This window comes from Oncorhynchus gorbuscha, linkage group LG02 (genome assembly GCF_021184085.1).
Source record: "Oncorhynchus gorbuscha isolate QuinsamMale2020 ecotype Even-year linkage group LG02, OgorEven_v1.0, whole genome shotgun sequence".
NCBI lineage: Eukaryota > Metazoa > Chordata > Actinopteri > Salmoniformes > Salmonidae > Oncorhynchus > Oncorhynchus gorbuscha.
This window is the reverse complement of record NC_060174.1, coordinates 23,668,808-23,685,368: the sequence shown is the minus strand read 5'-3', so window position 1 is coordinate 23,685,368 and position 16,561 is coordinate 23,668,808. Positions and strand designations below refer to the sequence as shown.

Sequence of the window (16,561 nt, the reverse complement as noted above, 5' to 3'; positions counted from 1 at the left end):
TTCTTCAAGTGCAGTTGCAAAAACCATCAAGCCCTATAATAAAGCTGGCTCTCACGAGGACCGCCACAGAAAGGAAGACACAGAATTCATTACAGTTACGAGCCTCAGAAATTACAGCCCAAATAAATTATTCACAGAGTTCAAGTAATCTCAACATCAACCATTCAGGGGAGACTGCATGAATCAAGCCTTCATGGTTGAATTGCTGCAAAGAAACCACTACTAAAGGACACCAATATTAAGAAGAGACTTGCTTGGGCAGAGAAACATAAGTAATGGAAAATCTGGTGAAAATCTGTCCTTTGGTCTGATGAGTTCAAATTTGAGATTTTACGCTCCAACTACCGTGTCTTTGTGAGACGCAGAGTAGGTTAACGGAGATCCCCACCGTGAAGCGTGGAGGAAGAGGTGTGATGTTGTGGGATGCTTTGCTGGTGACACTGCCAGTGAATTATTTAGAATTCAAAGCCAGCATGGCTACCACAGTATTCCGCAGTGATACACTGATCAGTTGTTTTATCATTTTTTAAAAAGAAAAAACAACAACTTTTATTTAAGTCAGTTAAGAACAAATTCTTATTTACAATGACAGCTTACCCTGGCCAACTCCGGACAATGCTGGGCCAATTGTGCCCTGCTCTGTGGGACTTCCGATCACGGCCGGGTCTGTAGCGATGCAGTGCCTTAGACCGCCATCCCATCTGGTTTGCACTTAGTTGGACTATCATTTGTTTTTCAACGGGACAATTACCCAACACACCTCAAGGGTGTGTAAGGGCTATTTGAACAAGAAAGAGAGTTATGGAGTTCTGCATTAGATGACCTGGCCTCCACAATCACCCTACCTCAACCCAATTGAGATGGTTTGGGATGAGTTGGGCCGCAGAGTGAAGGAAAAGCAGCTAACAAGTTCTCAGCATATGTGGGAACTCCTTCAAGACTGTTGGAAAAGGTGAACTTGGTTGAGAGAAAGTCAAGCGTGTGCAAAGCTGTCATCAAGGCATAGGGTGGCTACTTAGAGGAATCTAAAATCTAAATTTGATTTTGATTTGATTAACACTTTTTTGGTTACTACATGATTCCATATGTGTTATTTCATTGTTTTGATGTCTTCACTATTATTCTACAATGTATAAAATAGTACAAATTTAGAAAAACCCTTGAATGAGTAGGTGTGTTCAAACTTTTGACTGGTACTGTATATTATAATCAAAACTCTGCTGTGAGAGTAAAAGTCTCCCACTCAATGGTGTTCTGTTTCAAATATGTATGAATGCCACCACTGGGAAGACAGACAAACAAACTAAAGCCAAAGACAAATATGCTGTTAAAATGAACAAGAATGCAGTAAGTTCAAAGACAGATCACTGTAACTTATACCATACACGCTTACAGCAATTTAATTTGAATAATTTTGAAGTACTAACTAACAATGGAATGTTACTCAATAAATTGGAAGATTGTGGGACTTTAAACGGGTGTCCCAACTCTGTGGACACAAAGGATCCCATGGGGTGGTTCTTATATCTGTCCTGTTTTCAACTGCATGTGTATATCATCAAACTATTCCTATCATTTAATACTGTACGTAAATGTAACATTGTATGTAAAGTGTATGAATAATGCATATGTAACAAAATATCTGTAAAAACCCCAAAAAGTTACTTTTGTCCTCCGAAGAGGGGGTAGATGGACAACAAGATAAATAAAAATAAAGAGGATGTAAGTGGGTGGTGAGTTTCACACTGTAAAGAACTTTAGGTGTCTAGAAAAGTGCCATGTAAGTTCAATGTATTATTATTAAATGTTTTGCTATCATCTATAGCTTGAAACCATGTCTTTGTACAGAGACGGAAACTGGTACGAAATATATATATTTAACCTTTATTTTAGTTAGTTAAGAACAAGTTGTTATTTGCAATGACAGTCTACCCCGGACAAATCCGGACGAAGCTGGGCCAATTGTGTGCCGACCTATGGGACTCCCTATTATGGCCGGATGTAATACAGCCTGGAATCAAACCAGGGACTGTAGTGACGTAGCTTGCACTGAGATGCAGTGCCTTAGACCGCAGCATCACTCGGGAGCAAATAAATAAATAGACTATACTAAGTGCCTAGGTGCCAAATAAATTCACAAAGCTGAAGTTTTCATCTTAAATCAACCAAAAAAATCTACTAATATCAAATATTTTAATTTCTGTGAAACTGTGTACGCTTTACTTGTGGATTTTGAAAATAAAATCTACACTTAAGCAGTGTCAATTTGTTTGTCTCACATGCCATTTAAAAAACTTTGTAGATATTGGAGTAAACCTTCAGTATTTTGGGTTAAGACAAGTAACTATCAGCCTATCAGCCATTGTTTAGTACCTACACAAATAGCTAGCTAGAACAAAGTGTTAATAAGATAAATTCATTTAAAAAGATTAAAAGCAATGATAAGCTTGCAAGCTGAGTTTGAATAAGACATCTGATAAACACTTTGCATTTATAATGGTTGTTTTTCTTTATCTAATAAATAATCAAATCATTGACGAATCAATAGATCAAATAAATACGTCTCTCGCATGTCCCTGCAAGCCGGCCGGCATCCGCATCATCACATCTCGTCATCTGATTGGTTGTTTACTACGAACCGTAAACCGGCCTACGCGTCATCACACTCCCTCATATGATTGGTCGAGTAGGCGGACCTTCTGACTTTGTGATTGTGGTAACTAGTGATGACGACCTTTAAGTAGTTGTTTGCTTAGGCAGTTAGCTACTTCAGTTAGCTACACCTGTGTTGGAAAGTGGGAGGTTTGCTGATGTTGGTTGACGTGAGATGACACGTCTTTGGTTTGTCTATAGACTGTCAACTGCTATGGTGTTTTCTAGCTACAAGAACAGAGACATACGTTGACTGAAGGTGTGTATTGTTAGCCTCCTGCCTGGGTGAGTTTCATTTGGTATTCAACTAACGTTAGCTAGCTATCTAGCTAGGCGGCTAGCTAGTTAGCTGGCTCCCCTACCTAGCTACTACCAAATAATATTGAAGTGGGTATTGACTGTTGAGTGTCATTTGCTACCAGAGATATGGGGTTATTTCTATACAGTCTCTGTTACTACTAACAACTTACTTGGACCTGTGCTGTGGTGGATGTGGTAGGAACTAGCGAAGTGAAACTATCCTGTACTAACTGTTAACTATCCAATTGGCTAATAAAGTAGCTAGCTAGCGAACGTTAACAAACTAACGTTAGTTATTAGTTAGCGGCTAGCCAAATTACTGGGCAGGGGAGAGGTTCGTTCTTTTTCAGCTCCCTGTGTTTAAAAAAAATAAAGATCTCCATCTCGTTGAGTAAACTCAGCTAGGGAGAGGTCTGAAGACAGATGCGTGTATGTTTAGGAAAAAGTATTGCAGGTTTAGCTGCGACGGTATATGGTTAAAACCTTAGTGCCAAATGAATGCACAATGGGTTAAACATGTGTAATAAATAACTAGCCAGAAGGCTCTGGTGGTTTTCATACACATACTCTGTAAACTGGTCGTTTGTCCAGTTGTGGAGCAAATCCATTGTTGAGCCCATCACATGATCTCCACTTTGGCATACATGTATAGTAGTGAACTGTGACAACTTGCTCAGCTCAATGCTGATTATATTTAGGGTAGAGCCAACAGGAGTGCTGAAAAAGTGTTCTTGAGTTTGCCTTTTGTAAACTTGAGCATTGTCTACAAACAGTGAGTGTCCAGAAAGAATGAACAGGACTCTGGAATTCAAAAACTGCTTTGAGGCCTACTCAGTTGAATGTCTGACCTGTATACGTGTGATATTTATTGTATCACAATTATAGTGCCTCAACATAAAACCTGTACCTGAAGGCCAGAATAGTTAACAATGGTTGGTATTGCCCTGTACAATATCAACTTTTGTGCCTTTCTGCAAGCTTAACTTGCTCTCTGGTCTTCAGGCTAGCTAGATCTTAGAACTGTAACCTCATGTATAATTTGTGTAATAGTCCATACAATTATAGTATCTTGGACATACTATGGAAACCAATTGCGTGAGATTTTAGTTCCTCATTACCCGAGATGAATAAATTACGAAAGTCCCACCTTGCCGTTTCCGTGCAATCCTGCTAGATGGTGGTCATGAGTCAAACTTGGATTCAAAACTGCTCAGGTCCCGTTACTCAGGGCAGACGCCTACAGCAAAACATTGACTGTTTTATTTTGGATGTAAAAATTGACAAATTATTTTTATACAAATGTGTCTTGAATAAACTGGAATTTACATGGTTATAATATATTCCAACTGCTGCTCTATTGAAAAAATATAATGAAATGCAATTTTTAAAATAAATAAAGTCAAGTCGCAAACACCTTATTTAAGACCGTTTTCCATGCCTGTGTCCTTTAGATGTTAGAGCTGTGATGGTGGTGTGTCTCCTGCCTTCATTGTGACTCCTGTCCACCACCTCTCTCCCTGCCCAGTGTGTGCCACCATTTCACCATGACCCTGCATCTTCTCCTGGTCCTGGGGCTCTTTTTGCTGCCTTGTCTGTCATCCCATGTTATCAGCGAGTCCTGTGTTATAGCCAGCCTGAAAATGACAAATCAAACCCAATGCTTGGAAGTATGTAAGTTTGAGTCAGCCTATAAATCAGGTGTTATTGCCATGTTGCAGTGGGTTGTCCCACTGAAAACGCACCTAATACTCAAACAATTGATTTGACTGTAAAAGTATAAAATAGCTTGTTGTTCAATGTAGCCTACATACACCCTGTTCACAGAAGTGAATTAAGTAATTTTTGTTATGTTGTACTACATGTGGAAATTGTATTTGCTCATAAGGTGTCTAAAAACTAATTTAGAAGATAAGCTATGCTGTATGCTACCTAGAGTTGCATCCAAATATATTGGCACCCATGCAGTTTTCATAAATGATTCCACATTTATTTTAAAATAGACAAACATTTTTTTAAATATACATTGCTCACCATACTGTGTTATTGGATTTTCAGCATTGCGCAACCAATTTTATATTTGTAAACGTAAGTTTACAATTGTAATTTAGAAAATAACGACAAATGGCATGGAAAATATTATTGGCACCCCGGAGCTAGTACTTGGTTGCATAGCCTTTGGCTAAGAACCGCCAAAACAAAGTATTTTTGTAGCCATCGATTGTTATGTTTACATGCAAACTAATAATTTGATCTTAAACTGATCGTCATTTTTGCAAGGTTACGAAGATGGAAAAAAGCATTTTTTGAAATATTCTTGATTTGTTCGTCAAGAGCGAGATCAGGGTCCAGTGTAACGCAGAGGTCCTTCAGTTTTATTTTAGACAACTGTACAAGCATCAAGATTCATTTTCAGATCTGACAGCAGATCATTGTTTCTTCATTACCTGAAACCTAGAACCAGCATCTCTGTTTTGTCCAAGTTTAAAAGTAAAACATTAGCCGCCATCCACTTCCTTATGTCTGAAACACAGGCTTCCAGGGTAGGCAATTTTGGGGGTTCACCATGTTTAATCGAAATGTACAGCTTTGTGTCGTCCACATAGCAGTGAATGTTGATATTGTGTTTCCGAATGACATCACCAAGAGGTAGAATATATAGTGAAAACAAGTCCTAAAATGGAACCTTGAGGAACAGTGAAACTTGTCAGAGGACAAACCATCCGCAGAGACAAACTGATATCTTTTCGATAGATAAGATCCTAACTAGGCAAGAACTTGTCAGTGTAGACCAATTAGGGTTTCTAATCTCTCCAAAAGAATGTGCTGATCGATGGTGTCAAAATCAGCACTAAGGTCTAGAAGCACGGGGGCCGATGCAGAGCCTTGGTCTGACGCCATTAAAAGGTCATTTACCAGCTTCATGAGTGCAGTCTCAGCGCCATGATAAAAAAACTGACTGAATCATTTCGTATACATTATTTGTCTTCGGTGAGCTGCTGCGCAACAGCATACTCAGGACAACTGAGCTTTGGAGAAATGCGCAGATTCAAAGTGGAGTCCTTAATTTGCTTTCTAATAATCATGATCTTTTCATCGAAGTTCATGAATTTATCATTGCTATGAAAGCTAACCTCTCGTTGAATTATGCTTTTTTAAAGTTATTTTTGATACTGTTGCAAAGCTCAATGTTGAATTCTTCCTATTCTCCTCTAAGTTGGAAAAATAGGATGATCTAGCAGCAGTGAGTGCTCTTCGATATTGCACAGTACTGTCTTTCCAAGCTCGTCAAGAAGACTTCCAGTTTGGTGGAGCACCGTTTCCGTTCCAATTTTCTGGAAGCTTGCTTCAGGGCTCGGGTATTTTCTGTATGCCAGGGAGCTAGGTTCTTGTGACAAATGTGTTTTTGTTTGCATCTAGGGTATTGTGCAAGGTTAAATTAAGATCCTCAGTTAGGTGGTTAACTGATTTTTGTTCTCCGACGTCCCTGGGTAGGTGGAGGGTGTCTGGAAGTGCGTCTAGGAATCTTTGGGTTGTCCAATTAATTTATAGCACAGCTTTTGATGATCCTTCGTTGGGGTTAGAGCAGATTATTTATTGCGATTGCAAATGTAATAAAATGGTGGTCTGATAATCTAGGATTATGAGGAAAAACATTTAGATCCACAATATGTATTCCACGGGACAAAACTAGATCCAGGGTATGACTGGCAATAAGTAGGTCTGGAAACATGTTGGACAAAACCCACTGAGTCGATGATGGTTCTAGGGGGGGTGGATTTAAAGCTACTATCTGTACTTACTGGTGGCACAGATGCTGTTTCATCCTTTCCTACACTTAAATTGCCCTTGCCTAATGATTGCATCTGAAGCTGTGCTTGCAACACGGCTATCACTATAAGGCAATAGTTCTCCTGTATATTATGAGTACAGCGACTGCAATTAGATGGCTTAGTGTTAATGTTAATACTTAGTTTTTTCGGCTGGTGGTGGTTAGTGTCGGAGGAAAAATAAAATAAGACGTTGATAAATGTATTAAAAGTTTAAAAAAAAAATGTTTGGAAGATTGCATTTTGGTACATCAGGTTGTATCACAACCAGCCGTGATTGAGAGTCCCATAGGGTGGGGTTACAATTGGCCCAGCATCTTCCGGGTTTGTCCGGTGTAGGCTGTCATTGTAAATAAGAAGTTGTTCTTAACTGACTTGCCTCGTTAAATAATGATTAAACACCGGAAGTACATTAAGTTCCAGTGGAACGGTGCGTTTGCCTTGCAGAATTGCGTTTCAGTGTGTTGTTGTGGTGCGTACGTTGGCTTTATCGAACGTATGCATCAAATTCAATGCATGGACAACTTCACAGAAATGGTAGCAGAAGGTAAATGTTCAACTTTTTTGTTGCACACGTATCCAGATGATGCTACAGTCCACTTTGCGCGATGACACTGCAGGTGTGATCGAGGCATTCTGTGCGAGTCAAGTCGGCTACGCATGCCTCTACCTAATGTCAATATGCCTTGTCCATTGCTGTTTTGATTAGTGATTATTGCCTTATTTCACTGTAGAGCCTCTAACCCTGCTCAATACGCCTTAGCTAAACCTTTAGTTCCACCTCCCACACATGCGGTGACCTCACTTGGTTTAAAGGATGTCTCTCTCATCGTCACTCAATGCATAGGTTTGCCTCCACTGTATTCATATCCTACCATACCTTTGTCTGTAAATTATACCTTGAATCTATTCTACCGTGCCCAGAAACCTGCTCCTTTTACTCTCTGTTCCAAACGTACTAGACGACCAGTTTTTATAGCCTTTAGCCATGCTCTTATCCTACTCCTCCTCTAATCCTCTGGTGATGTAGAGGTTAATCCAGGCCCTGCAGTGCCTAGCTCCACTCACATTCCCCAGGTGCTCTCATTGGTTGACTTCTGTAACCGTAGAAGCCTTGGCTTCATGTATGTTAACATTAGAAGCCTCCTCCCTAAGTTTGTTTTATTCACTGCTTTAGCACACTCTGCCTGACCCGGATGTCCTAGCCGTGTCTGAATCCTGGCTTAGGAAGACCACCAAAACCCCTGAAATCTCCATCCTTAACTAACATTTTCCGACAATATAGAACTGCCAAAGGGGCCAGAGTTGCAAGCTACTACAGAGATGGCCTGCAGAGTTCTCTCTTACTATCCAGGTCTGTGCCCAAACAATTTGAGCTTCTACTTTTGAAAATCCACCTTTCCAGAAACAAGTCTCTCATTGTTGCCGCTTGCTGTAGACCATCTTTTGCCCCCAGCTGTGCCCTGGAAACCATATGTGAACAAATATACACAGGCAGTTAGGTAAGCGAAGGCTTGATTTTTCAAGCAGAAATTTGCCTCCTGTAGCACAAACTCTCAAAGTTCCAGAACACTAATGTCCGTGGAGAATAACAGCACCTCCTCCCAGCACTGAGGCTAGGAAACACTGTCACCACTGATAAATCCACGATTGAATGTCAATAAGCACTTTTCTATGGCTGGCCATGCTTTCCACCTGGCTACCCCTAACCCATGCAACAGCCCTGCACCACCCCACAGCAACTTGCCCTAGCCTCTCCCATTTCAATCCAGACAGCTGATGTTCTGAAAGAGCTGCAAAATCTGGACCCCTACCAATCAGCCGGGCTAGACAACCTGGACCCTCTTTCTAAAATTCTGTTCACCTCTCTTTTGTATCGTCTGAGATCCCCAAAGATTGGAAAGCTGCGGCGGTCATTCCCCTCTTCAAAGAGGGAGACACTCTAGACCCAAACTGCTACAGACCTATATCTATGCTACCCTGTCTTTTCTAAGGTATTCGAAAGCCAAGTGAACAAACAGATCAGCGAACATTTCGAATCCCACCGTACCTTCTCCGCTATGCAATCTTGTTTCCGAGTGATCATGGGTGCACCTCAGCCACGCTCAAGGTCTTAAACAATATCGATAAAAGACAATACTGTGCAGCTGTATTCATTGATCTGGCCAAGGCTTTTGACTCTGTCAATCACCACATTCTTATCGGCAGACTCATCAGCCTTGGTTTCTCAAATGACTGCCTCACCTACCTCTGGCAGCCTATGGGGGTGCCACAGGGTTCAATTCTCGGGTTGACTCTTCTCTGTACACATCAATGATGTCGCTCTTGCTGTTGGTGATTCTCTAAACCACCTCTACGCAGACAACACCATTCTGTATAGTTCTGGCCTTTCTTTGGACACTGTGTTAACTAACCTCCAGACTAGCTTCAATGTCATACAACTTCTTCCATGGCCTCCAGCTGCTCTTAAATTCTAGCAAAATGAAATGCATGCTCTTCAACCGATCGCTGCCCACACCTGCTCGCCCGTCCAGCATCACTACTCTGGACGCCTCTGAATATGTGGACACTTTTAGAATATGTGAAAATACATAGGTGTCTGGTTAGACTAAACTCTCCTTCCAGACTCACATTAAGCATCTCCAATCCCAAATTAAATCTAGAATTGGCTTCCTATTTCACAACAAAGCAACCTTCACTCATGCTGCCAAACACCCTCGTAAAACTATCCTACCGATCCTTGACTTCGGCGATGTAATTTACAAAATGGCCTCCAATACTCTACTCAGCAAATTGGATGCAGTCTATCACAGTGCCATCCGTTTTGTCACCAAAGCCTCATACTACCCACCACTGCGGCCTGTATGCTCTTGCGGGCTGGCCCTCGCCTCATATTTGTCGCCAAACCCACTGGCTCCAGGTCATCTACAAGTTTTTGCTAGGTAAAGCCCCGCCTTATCTCAGCTCACTGGTCACCATGGCAGCACCCACACGTAGCACTAGCCAATTCCTATTTTGGCCGCCTTTCCTTCAGGTTCTCTGCTGCCAATGACTGGAACGAACTGCAAAAATCACTGAAGCTGGAGAGTCCTATCTCTACTAGCTTTAAGCACCAGCTGTCAGAGCAGCTCACAGATCACTGCTCCTGTACATAGCCCATCTGTAAATAGTCTATCCAACGACCTTATCCCCATACTGGTATTTATTTATTTTTCTCCTTTGCACCCCAGTATCTCTACTTGCACACTCATCTTCTGCATATCTGTCACTCCAGTGTTTCATTGCTATATTGTAATTATTTTGCCACTGTGGCCTATTTATTGCCTTACCTCCCTTATCCTACCTCATTTACACACTGTATATATACTTTTTCTACTGTGTTATTGACTGTTTGTTTATTCCATGTGTAACTCTATATGTGTCGCTTTGCTTTATCTTGACCAGGTCGCAGTTGTAAAAAAATTAATAATTGCTGCGTCATTGCGCAAAATGGTATGCAGCATCAAGTTAAACATTCACCTTATACTACCAATTCTGTCATGCCGTGTGCGTATACAGTTTGATGCATACTTTCGATAAATCCTACTTATGTACAACACAGAACGTACTGCAAATGCCTCTGCAACACAAATGCAGCGGCTCATTGGAAATTAATGTACTTCTGATGTACCAAAATGACACTGTCTGTGTGATCAAGGCATAAATTCAGGAACAACTGAAAAGTATGCGTCTTACAAAGTTAGAATGAGAACTATTTCTATGTCTGATCTCAATCAAATAGTCTTTGCAAAAATAACATGGTCACTGTGGTAGAGCGTTTATTGTGATGGGCGATTTTTCTGCATTTATCAAAAGTCCCGTCAAGTAGCCTGATTTCAAATGTGTCCGTGTAAACAGGATTATTAGGGATTATAATACATTTGTGCCAGTAATTTTGTCCATGCCATTTGCCTTTATTCTCTCAATTTAAATTTAAGGTTACTAAAATAACGTTTGTTCTGCAATGTTGAAAATCAATTTAAAAAAAACTTAGTCTAGAAGAAATAGGGAATTGTTTAATAAAAGTGCAGGGTGCCAATGTATTTGGCAGCAACTGTATCTCCCTACCTCTAAAAGTCTACCTCTTGGATGATGTAGGAACACAACTGATATGGGAATAGTCTGTGGAATATCGTCTTTGTTAAAAGCAAAGCCATGTGGGTTTTTTTTTTCCAAATCACATCTCTGCTAAAGGACATACAATTTCAAAGAAGCCATGTGTTTCAGATTTAAGATGAAAGGGATGCTTAGGCCTTGCTGTGTTTATGAGCCTGGCCCTGCTTTGGTGAGTCTTTGTCATGACATGTTCTTTAATTAAATCTTACAATACTTTTGCCGCACACGCTGCACCACCTGAGTGGTCGGATGCATGCAGCAAGTACATGCATGTACCCCAGGCAGTATTTATCGGGAGGAGTTAGTTGTAAATGGCCCAGCCCTCTTCCAGTTCCACCACATGATCCACTCTAAACAAGCAACAGCTTTTCTGAGGCATACGATGCAATGTGGTTTGGGAGTATTAAGGCATGAAAACAAGGTTGGTAATTACCATCTGGAAGCATGTAATGTGTGATATGACAAAGCGCTATAAATACATAATCATTCAGCATTCCAGCTTAGAGACCTGTATGTTTGGTATACGTCAAGCCCCTAGCATAGGGTGACCCCTAGTAATTTAAGAGGGAGGGGAGAGAGGGGCCCTCTGCAACTTTGATTTTCAAACCCACTGACCCTGCTTTCCCCAACTCCCAACCCTCCACTCTTTTCCCGTCCCATTTGGAACAGCTGCAGAATAATTTAAAACGCAAAGTGTCTGGCCTTCCAATTAGTTTACTGTCACTGACCAGGAATGGCTCTCTAGGCCATTTCACCTGAAGTTTTTAACCACAAATGACTTTTTATGCCTCAGTGCCTAGCAGCAGCTCCAAAATAAGGCAGGGGAGGAGTGTGACATGAGGTCTCACAACTAGCTCTGCTATCTCTCACACTGACTCCCTAACGGGCTAGCTCCTCTCCTTCGGTCCAGGCCCAAGGCTGCCTCTGGTCTGAAGATTTCCCCCACCTGTTGTCCTCATCAGTAGGTCTGCTCTGCAGTGGGAGAAGAGACACCAGGCAGGCACTGCTGGATGCTGAGGTGTTCTGGAGCTACCTCTTCAGTCACACACAAAATTTGGCAGAGATCAAAGGAGGTGTAAACAGGCCTGTTTTTCTCCCATCTGTTTCTGTAATGGATCCCAGGTCTCCTGAAAAAGCCCTGATGGTGGTTGCTGAGCGGAATTAAATAAATTAAGAGTTGCACAAAAAAAATAGAGTAAAAACAACCATAGTGCTGTGGTGAAAATGTAAAATTCCCAGGGCTGATTGTGGTAACTTTCAAAACATTTTTTTTTTATAAGGATGGTAAATGTTTGGATTCATTGTTGACCAGCTATATTTTTGTGTTTAAAAAAAATAAATAATAATTTAACCTTTTATTTAACTAGGCAAGTCCGTTAAGAACAAATTCTTATTTTTTTTTTTATTTCACCTTTATTTAACCAGGTAGGCTAGTTGAGAACAGGTTCTCATTTGCAACTGCGACCTGGCCAAGATAAAGCATAGCAGTGTGAACAGACAACACAGAGTTACACATGGAGTAAACAATTAACAAGTCAATAACACAGAGAAAAAAGGGGAGTCTATATACAATGTGTGCAAAAGGCATGAGGAGGTAGGCGAATAATTACAATATTGCAGATTAACACTGGAGTGATAAATGATCATGTACAGGTAGAGATATTGGTGTGCAAAAGAGCAGAAAAGTAAATAAATAAAAACTGTGGGGATGAGGTAGGTGAAAATGGGTGTGCTATTTACCAATAGCAATGACGGCCTACACAGGCGAAACCCGGACGACGCTAGGCCAATTGTGCTGCCGTTCGGGAGTCCCGATCATAGCCGGTTGTGATACAGCCTGGAAAAGAGCCAGGGTGTCTGTAGTGACACCTCAAGCACTGATATGCAGTGCCGTAGACCGCTGTGCCACTCTGGAGCCCAAAGGTGATGAGGTAACATATTGATGTTACCTGCATAACAAATGCTTTTGGTTCATGCTGTTGTTCAGTCTGAATTGATTTGATTCATGGCAGGAAAATTTACTGAATTCATTTGAGATGTACAGATTGTCATGGTGCCAGGAATCTTGCTCACAATGAAGCATAAAGGGATACAATTTCTTTTGAGCAATTACTTATTTGGCGACGGTTTAATATAAGATTTTGACTGCATGCAAGAGTTTCTTTTAATTTGTTGTGTTCATTCCACAGGCTTGCTGTATATGACCTGTGATCATTCTGTCTTTTGGAAAGAGAACTACACATGCTTTTTCTTGAAGTGTCCCAATGGCACTAACTGCAATGATATCTCCGTCGATGACCTGATAAGGATACAAGGTAAACAAATGCTGCGATATTTAAACACATGCACATGTGTACTCATTGTTAGTAATGTTCAAAATATAACTTATTATATCAATATAAATATTATTACACTGAACAAAAATATAAATGCAACATGTAAAGTGCTGGATTCATGAGCTGAAATAAAACATCCCAGAAATGTTCCATATGCACATTTCATCCCTCTTAGTGAGCATTTCTCCTTTACCAAGATAATCCATTAACCTGACAGGTATAGCATATCAAGAAGCTGATTAAACGGCATGATCATTACACAGGTGCACCTTGTGCTGGGGACAATAAAAGGCCACTCTAAAATGTGCAGTTTTATCACACAACACACTGCCACAGATGTCTCAGGTTTTGAGGGAGTGTGCAATTGGCATGCTGACTGCAGGAATGTCCACCAGAGCTGTTGCCAGAGAACTGAATGTTAATTTCTCTACCATAAATCGTTTGAGATTTTGGCAGTATGTCCAACTGGCCTCACAACCACAGACTAAGTGTAACCATGCCAGCCCAGGACCTCCACATCTGGATTCTTCACCTGCGGGATCGTCTGAGACCATCCACCCAGACAACTGATGAAACTGGGTTTGTACAACCAAAGAATTTCTGCAGTAACTGTCAAAAACCGTATTGGGTAAGCTCATCTGCGTGCTCGTCGTCCTCACCAGGGTCTTGACCTGATTGCAGTTCGGAATCGTAACCGACTTCAGTGGGCAAATGCTCCGCTTCGATGGCCACTGGCATGCTGGAGAAGTGTGCTCTTTACGGATGATTTCCGGTTTCAACTGTACCAGACAAGCATTTATCTGATTTGATTTATTTTTCTGCATTTTAGTGATTGCAATTTGTTTGCACAGAGATACTGTGAATGAGCTACTGAGACTTATTGTTGTGCCATTCATCCGCCGCCATAACCTCATGTTTCAGCATGATAGTGCACGGCTCCATGTTGCAATGATCTGTACACAATTCCTGGAAGCTGAAAATGTCCCAGTTCTTCCATGGCCTGCATACTCACCAGACATGTCACCCATTGAGCATGTTTGGGATGTTCTAGATTGACGTGTAAGACAGTGTTCCAGTTCACGCCAATATCCAGCAACTTAACACAGCCATTGAGGAGGAGTGGGATAACATTCCACAGGCCACAATCAACAGCCTGATCAACTCTATGCCCATGAGGCAAATGATGGTCACACCAGATGCTGACTGTTTTTTAAATTTATTTATTTTAAGGTCTCTGTGACCAACAGATGCATATCTCTATTCCCAGTTATGTGAAATCCATAGATTATGGCCTATATGAATTTATTTCAATTGACTGATTTCCTTTTATGAACGAACACTGTTAAATCTTAGAAATTGTTGCGTGTTATTTTGTTCAGTGTAATTGATAAATCTAACGTTCTTTTGGTTTGTAAATTAACAATCTATTTTGTGATTTGTAATGCTTATCATGTTATGCATTTACATTTGTCAGACTTTAAAATCCGTTTTTTCCCCCCAGATAAGAACATCAGTGATCTTAAGTGTGACGCTGGACCTACCACTGAGTCTTCAAGTTCCAGTTCCATAACTTCATCAGAAATCTATCAAAACCCCACTGCTCCTGAATTGACAGCCAGCAATAATGCCAGTCAAATTACAGACACCTCTGCCCTCAATGAGACTGACTCTACCTTGCATTTTCGTGAGGAAAATGGTCAGGCCCCCATCTCCACTGCATTTACTACCATTACTGCAACACCCATGCCAGCCGCTGAGAATGACACCTTCATTCCAAGTAAGACTGTTAGCAATGCCTCCAGAGGAACTACAGTACCTGACATACCCCATAAGTCAACAGTCCAAACCTCTGAGACAACCACTTCAGTAAAGCAGGAACCCAGAACTACGACTCCCTCAGCCCTGACCCCTCCACCAGCCAATCCACAGATGACGACAACAGCATTATCAACAACAAATACCACTACTATCACCACTGTAGTAGCAATGCTGTTAACTACCACCACCACAACACACCCAACAACAAATCCACCACCAACAACTACCACCACAACAGCAATACCACCACTGCCAACAACTACCACCACAACAATACCACTAACAACTATTCCAAACATAACCACCCCTACCACCATAGACTCATCTACAGTTGTGGAGAGGAATCCATCACCAACCATTCCGGCGGTCCCCAGCTCTCAAGCTACCTCCAGAAATGCCATAGTCCCTTCGACCTTCACTGTTGAGGTCAGCACAAAAAGGCTTGATGGAGGTACCAACAGAGCCATTATAGACGTTGTTGCCGGGGGGCCTCTGACACGCCAGTTGGTGGACACAAGTATCCTATTGGCTGTCCTGTTGTTTGGCCTAGTCTTCTTCCTGGTTATGGTTGTCCTCTTCCTCACACAGGCCTATGAGAGCTACAGGACGAAAGACTACACCCAGGTGGACTATCTCATCAATGGAATGTATTCTGATTCAGGGGTTTGAAAGTGACAGTTGAGTGTTTGTTTTTCTAATTTCTTCATTGGAACAGGATTAATAACTTGTGAGTTAACAGAGTGCCAATTTTGCACCAGCCTTTGCTGTAGTATTGTATAATTTCTGTCTTAATGGTACTCATGCCAATTTCATAGATTTTCTTTCTTCAGCTACTGTATGTATAAATTGCTCCATGCCTGTTGTGGTTTTATTCAGGCCGTAACCTCTTACGAAGGGCCAACAAATGCACCTCTTGGTCATCAGGCCAAGGGCCAAAGTATCGCAACAGTGGTTTGTTTGTCCTATATTTCTATGTCTTACATTTCTACGCAAATGCTTCCAGCCCCAACCCATAGGACGAAAGACATATATGGTTAAGTACGTTTTTTTTCCTAAGGAATGTCATTTGGATTGTTGTGGGAAAGAGGGTGAAAAGGTTTATGTCCGGTGTTTATTATTTTGTATCTATTGCGTTGTGTATGTATATAATTTTTCATGCCTTTTTCTTTGTTCATGACGAGCATATTTCCTTTGTTTACCATTCATCTCCTTGGATTAAGATTGAATGCCAAATGGATCACTGAAGCACATTAACGTTGAAGCCAAGGGAATTGTCTAGCCATTTATAAAGGAGGAGGAACAGTTTGTATGATGACCAAAATACTTTTCCAAGGCAGAGGAACTTCTGTCAAGGGTGGAAATGGGTATGAAGGCCTGTTATGTGCCAATTTTAAGTCTTACTAATGCACTGTTAAATTACGGTATTTGCAGTAAAGGGAAAAAAAGTAAGAATAAAATACATTTTCCTTTCAT

The 16,561-nt window shown here is 41.1% G+C and overlaps 1 protein-coding gene across 8 annotated transcripts; it reads left to right on the top strand.

Moving 5' to 3' along the window:
• The first annotated feature begins 2,728 nt into the window (after window positions 1–2,728).
• Window positions 2,729–16,560, top strand: LOC123999429 (uncharacterized protein C11orf24-like). 8 transcript variants are annotated; one of them, XM_046305249.1, is made up of 4 exons: window positions 2,729–2,911; window positions 4,478–4,623; window positions 13,124–13,249; window positions 14,772–16,560. In XM_046305249.1, exons 2-4 carry the CDS (start codon window positions 4,497–4,499, stop codon window positions 15,755–15,757), a joined length of 1,239 nt encoding a protein of 412 aa, XP_046161205.1. In that variant the 5' UTR covers window positions 2,729–2,911; window positions 4,478–4,496; the 3' UTR covers window positions 15,758–16,560. The 8 variants fall into 8 exon arrangements, with proteins under 8 accessions (XP_046161205.1, XP_046161196.1, XP_046161185.1 ...); XM_046305240.1 differs by having other exon boundaries at window positions 2,729–2,937; XM_046305229.1 differs by having other exon boundaries at window positions 2,729–2,937; window positions 4,404–4,623.
• The last annotated feature ends 1 nt before the right edge of the window (window position 16,561 follows it).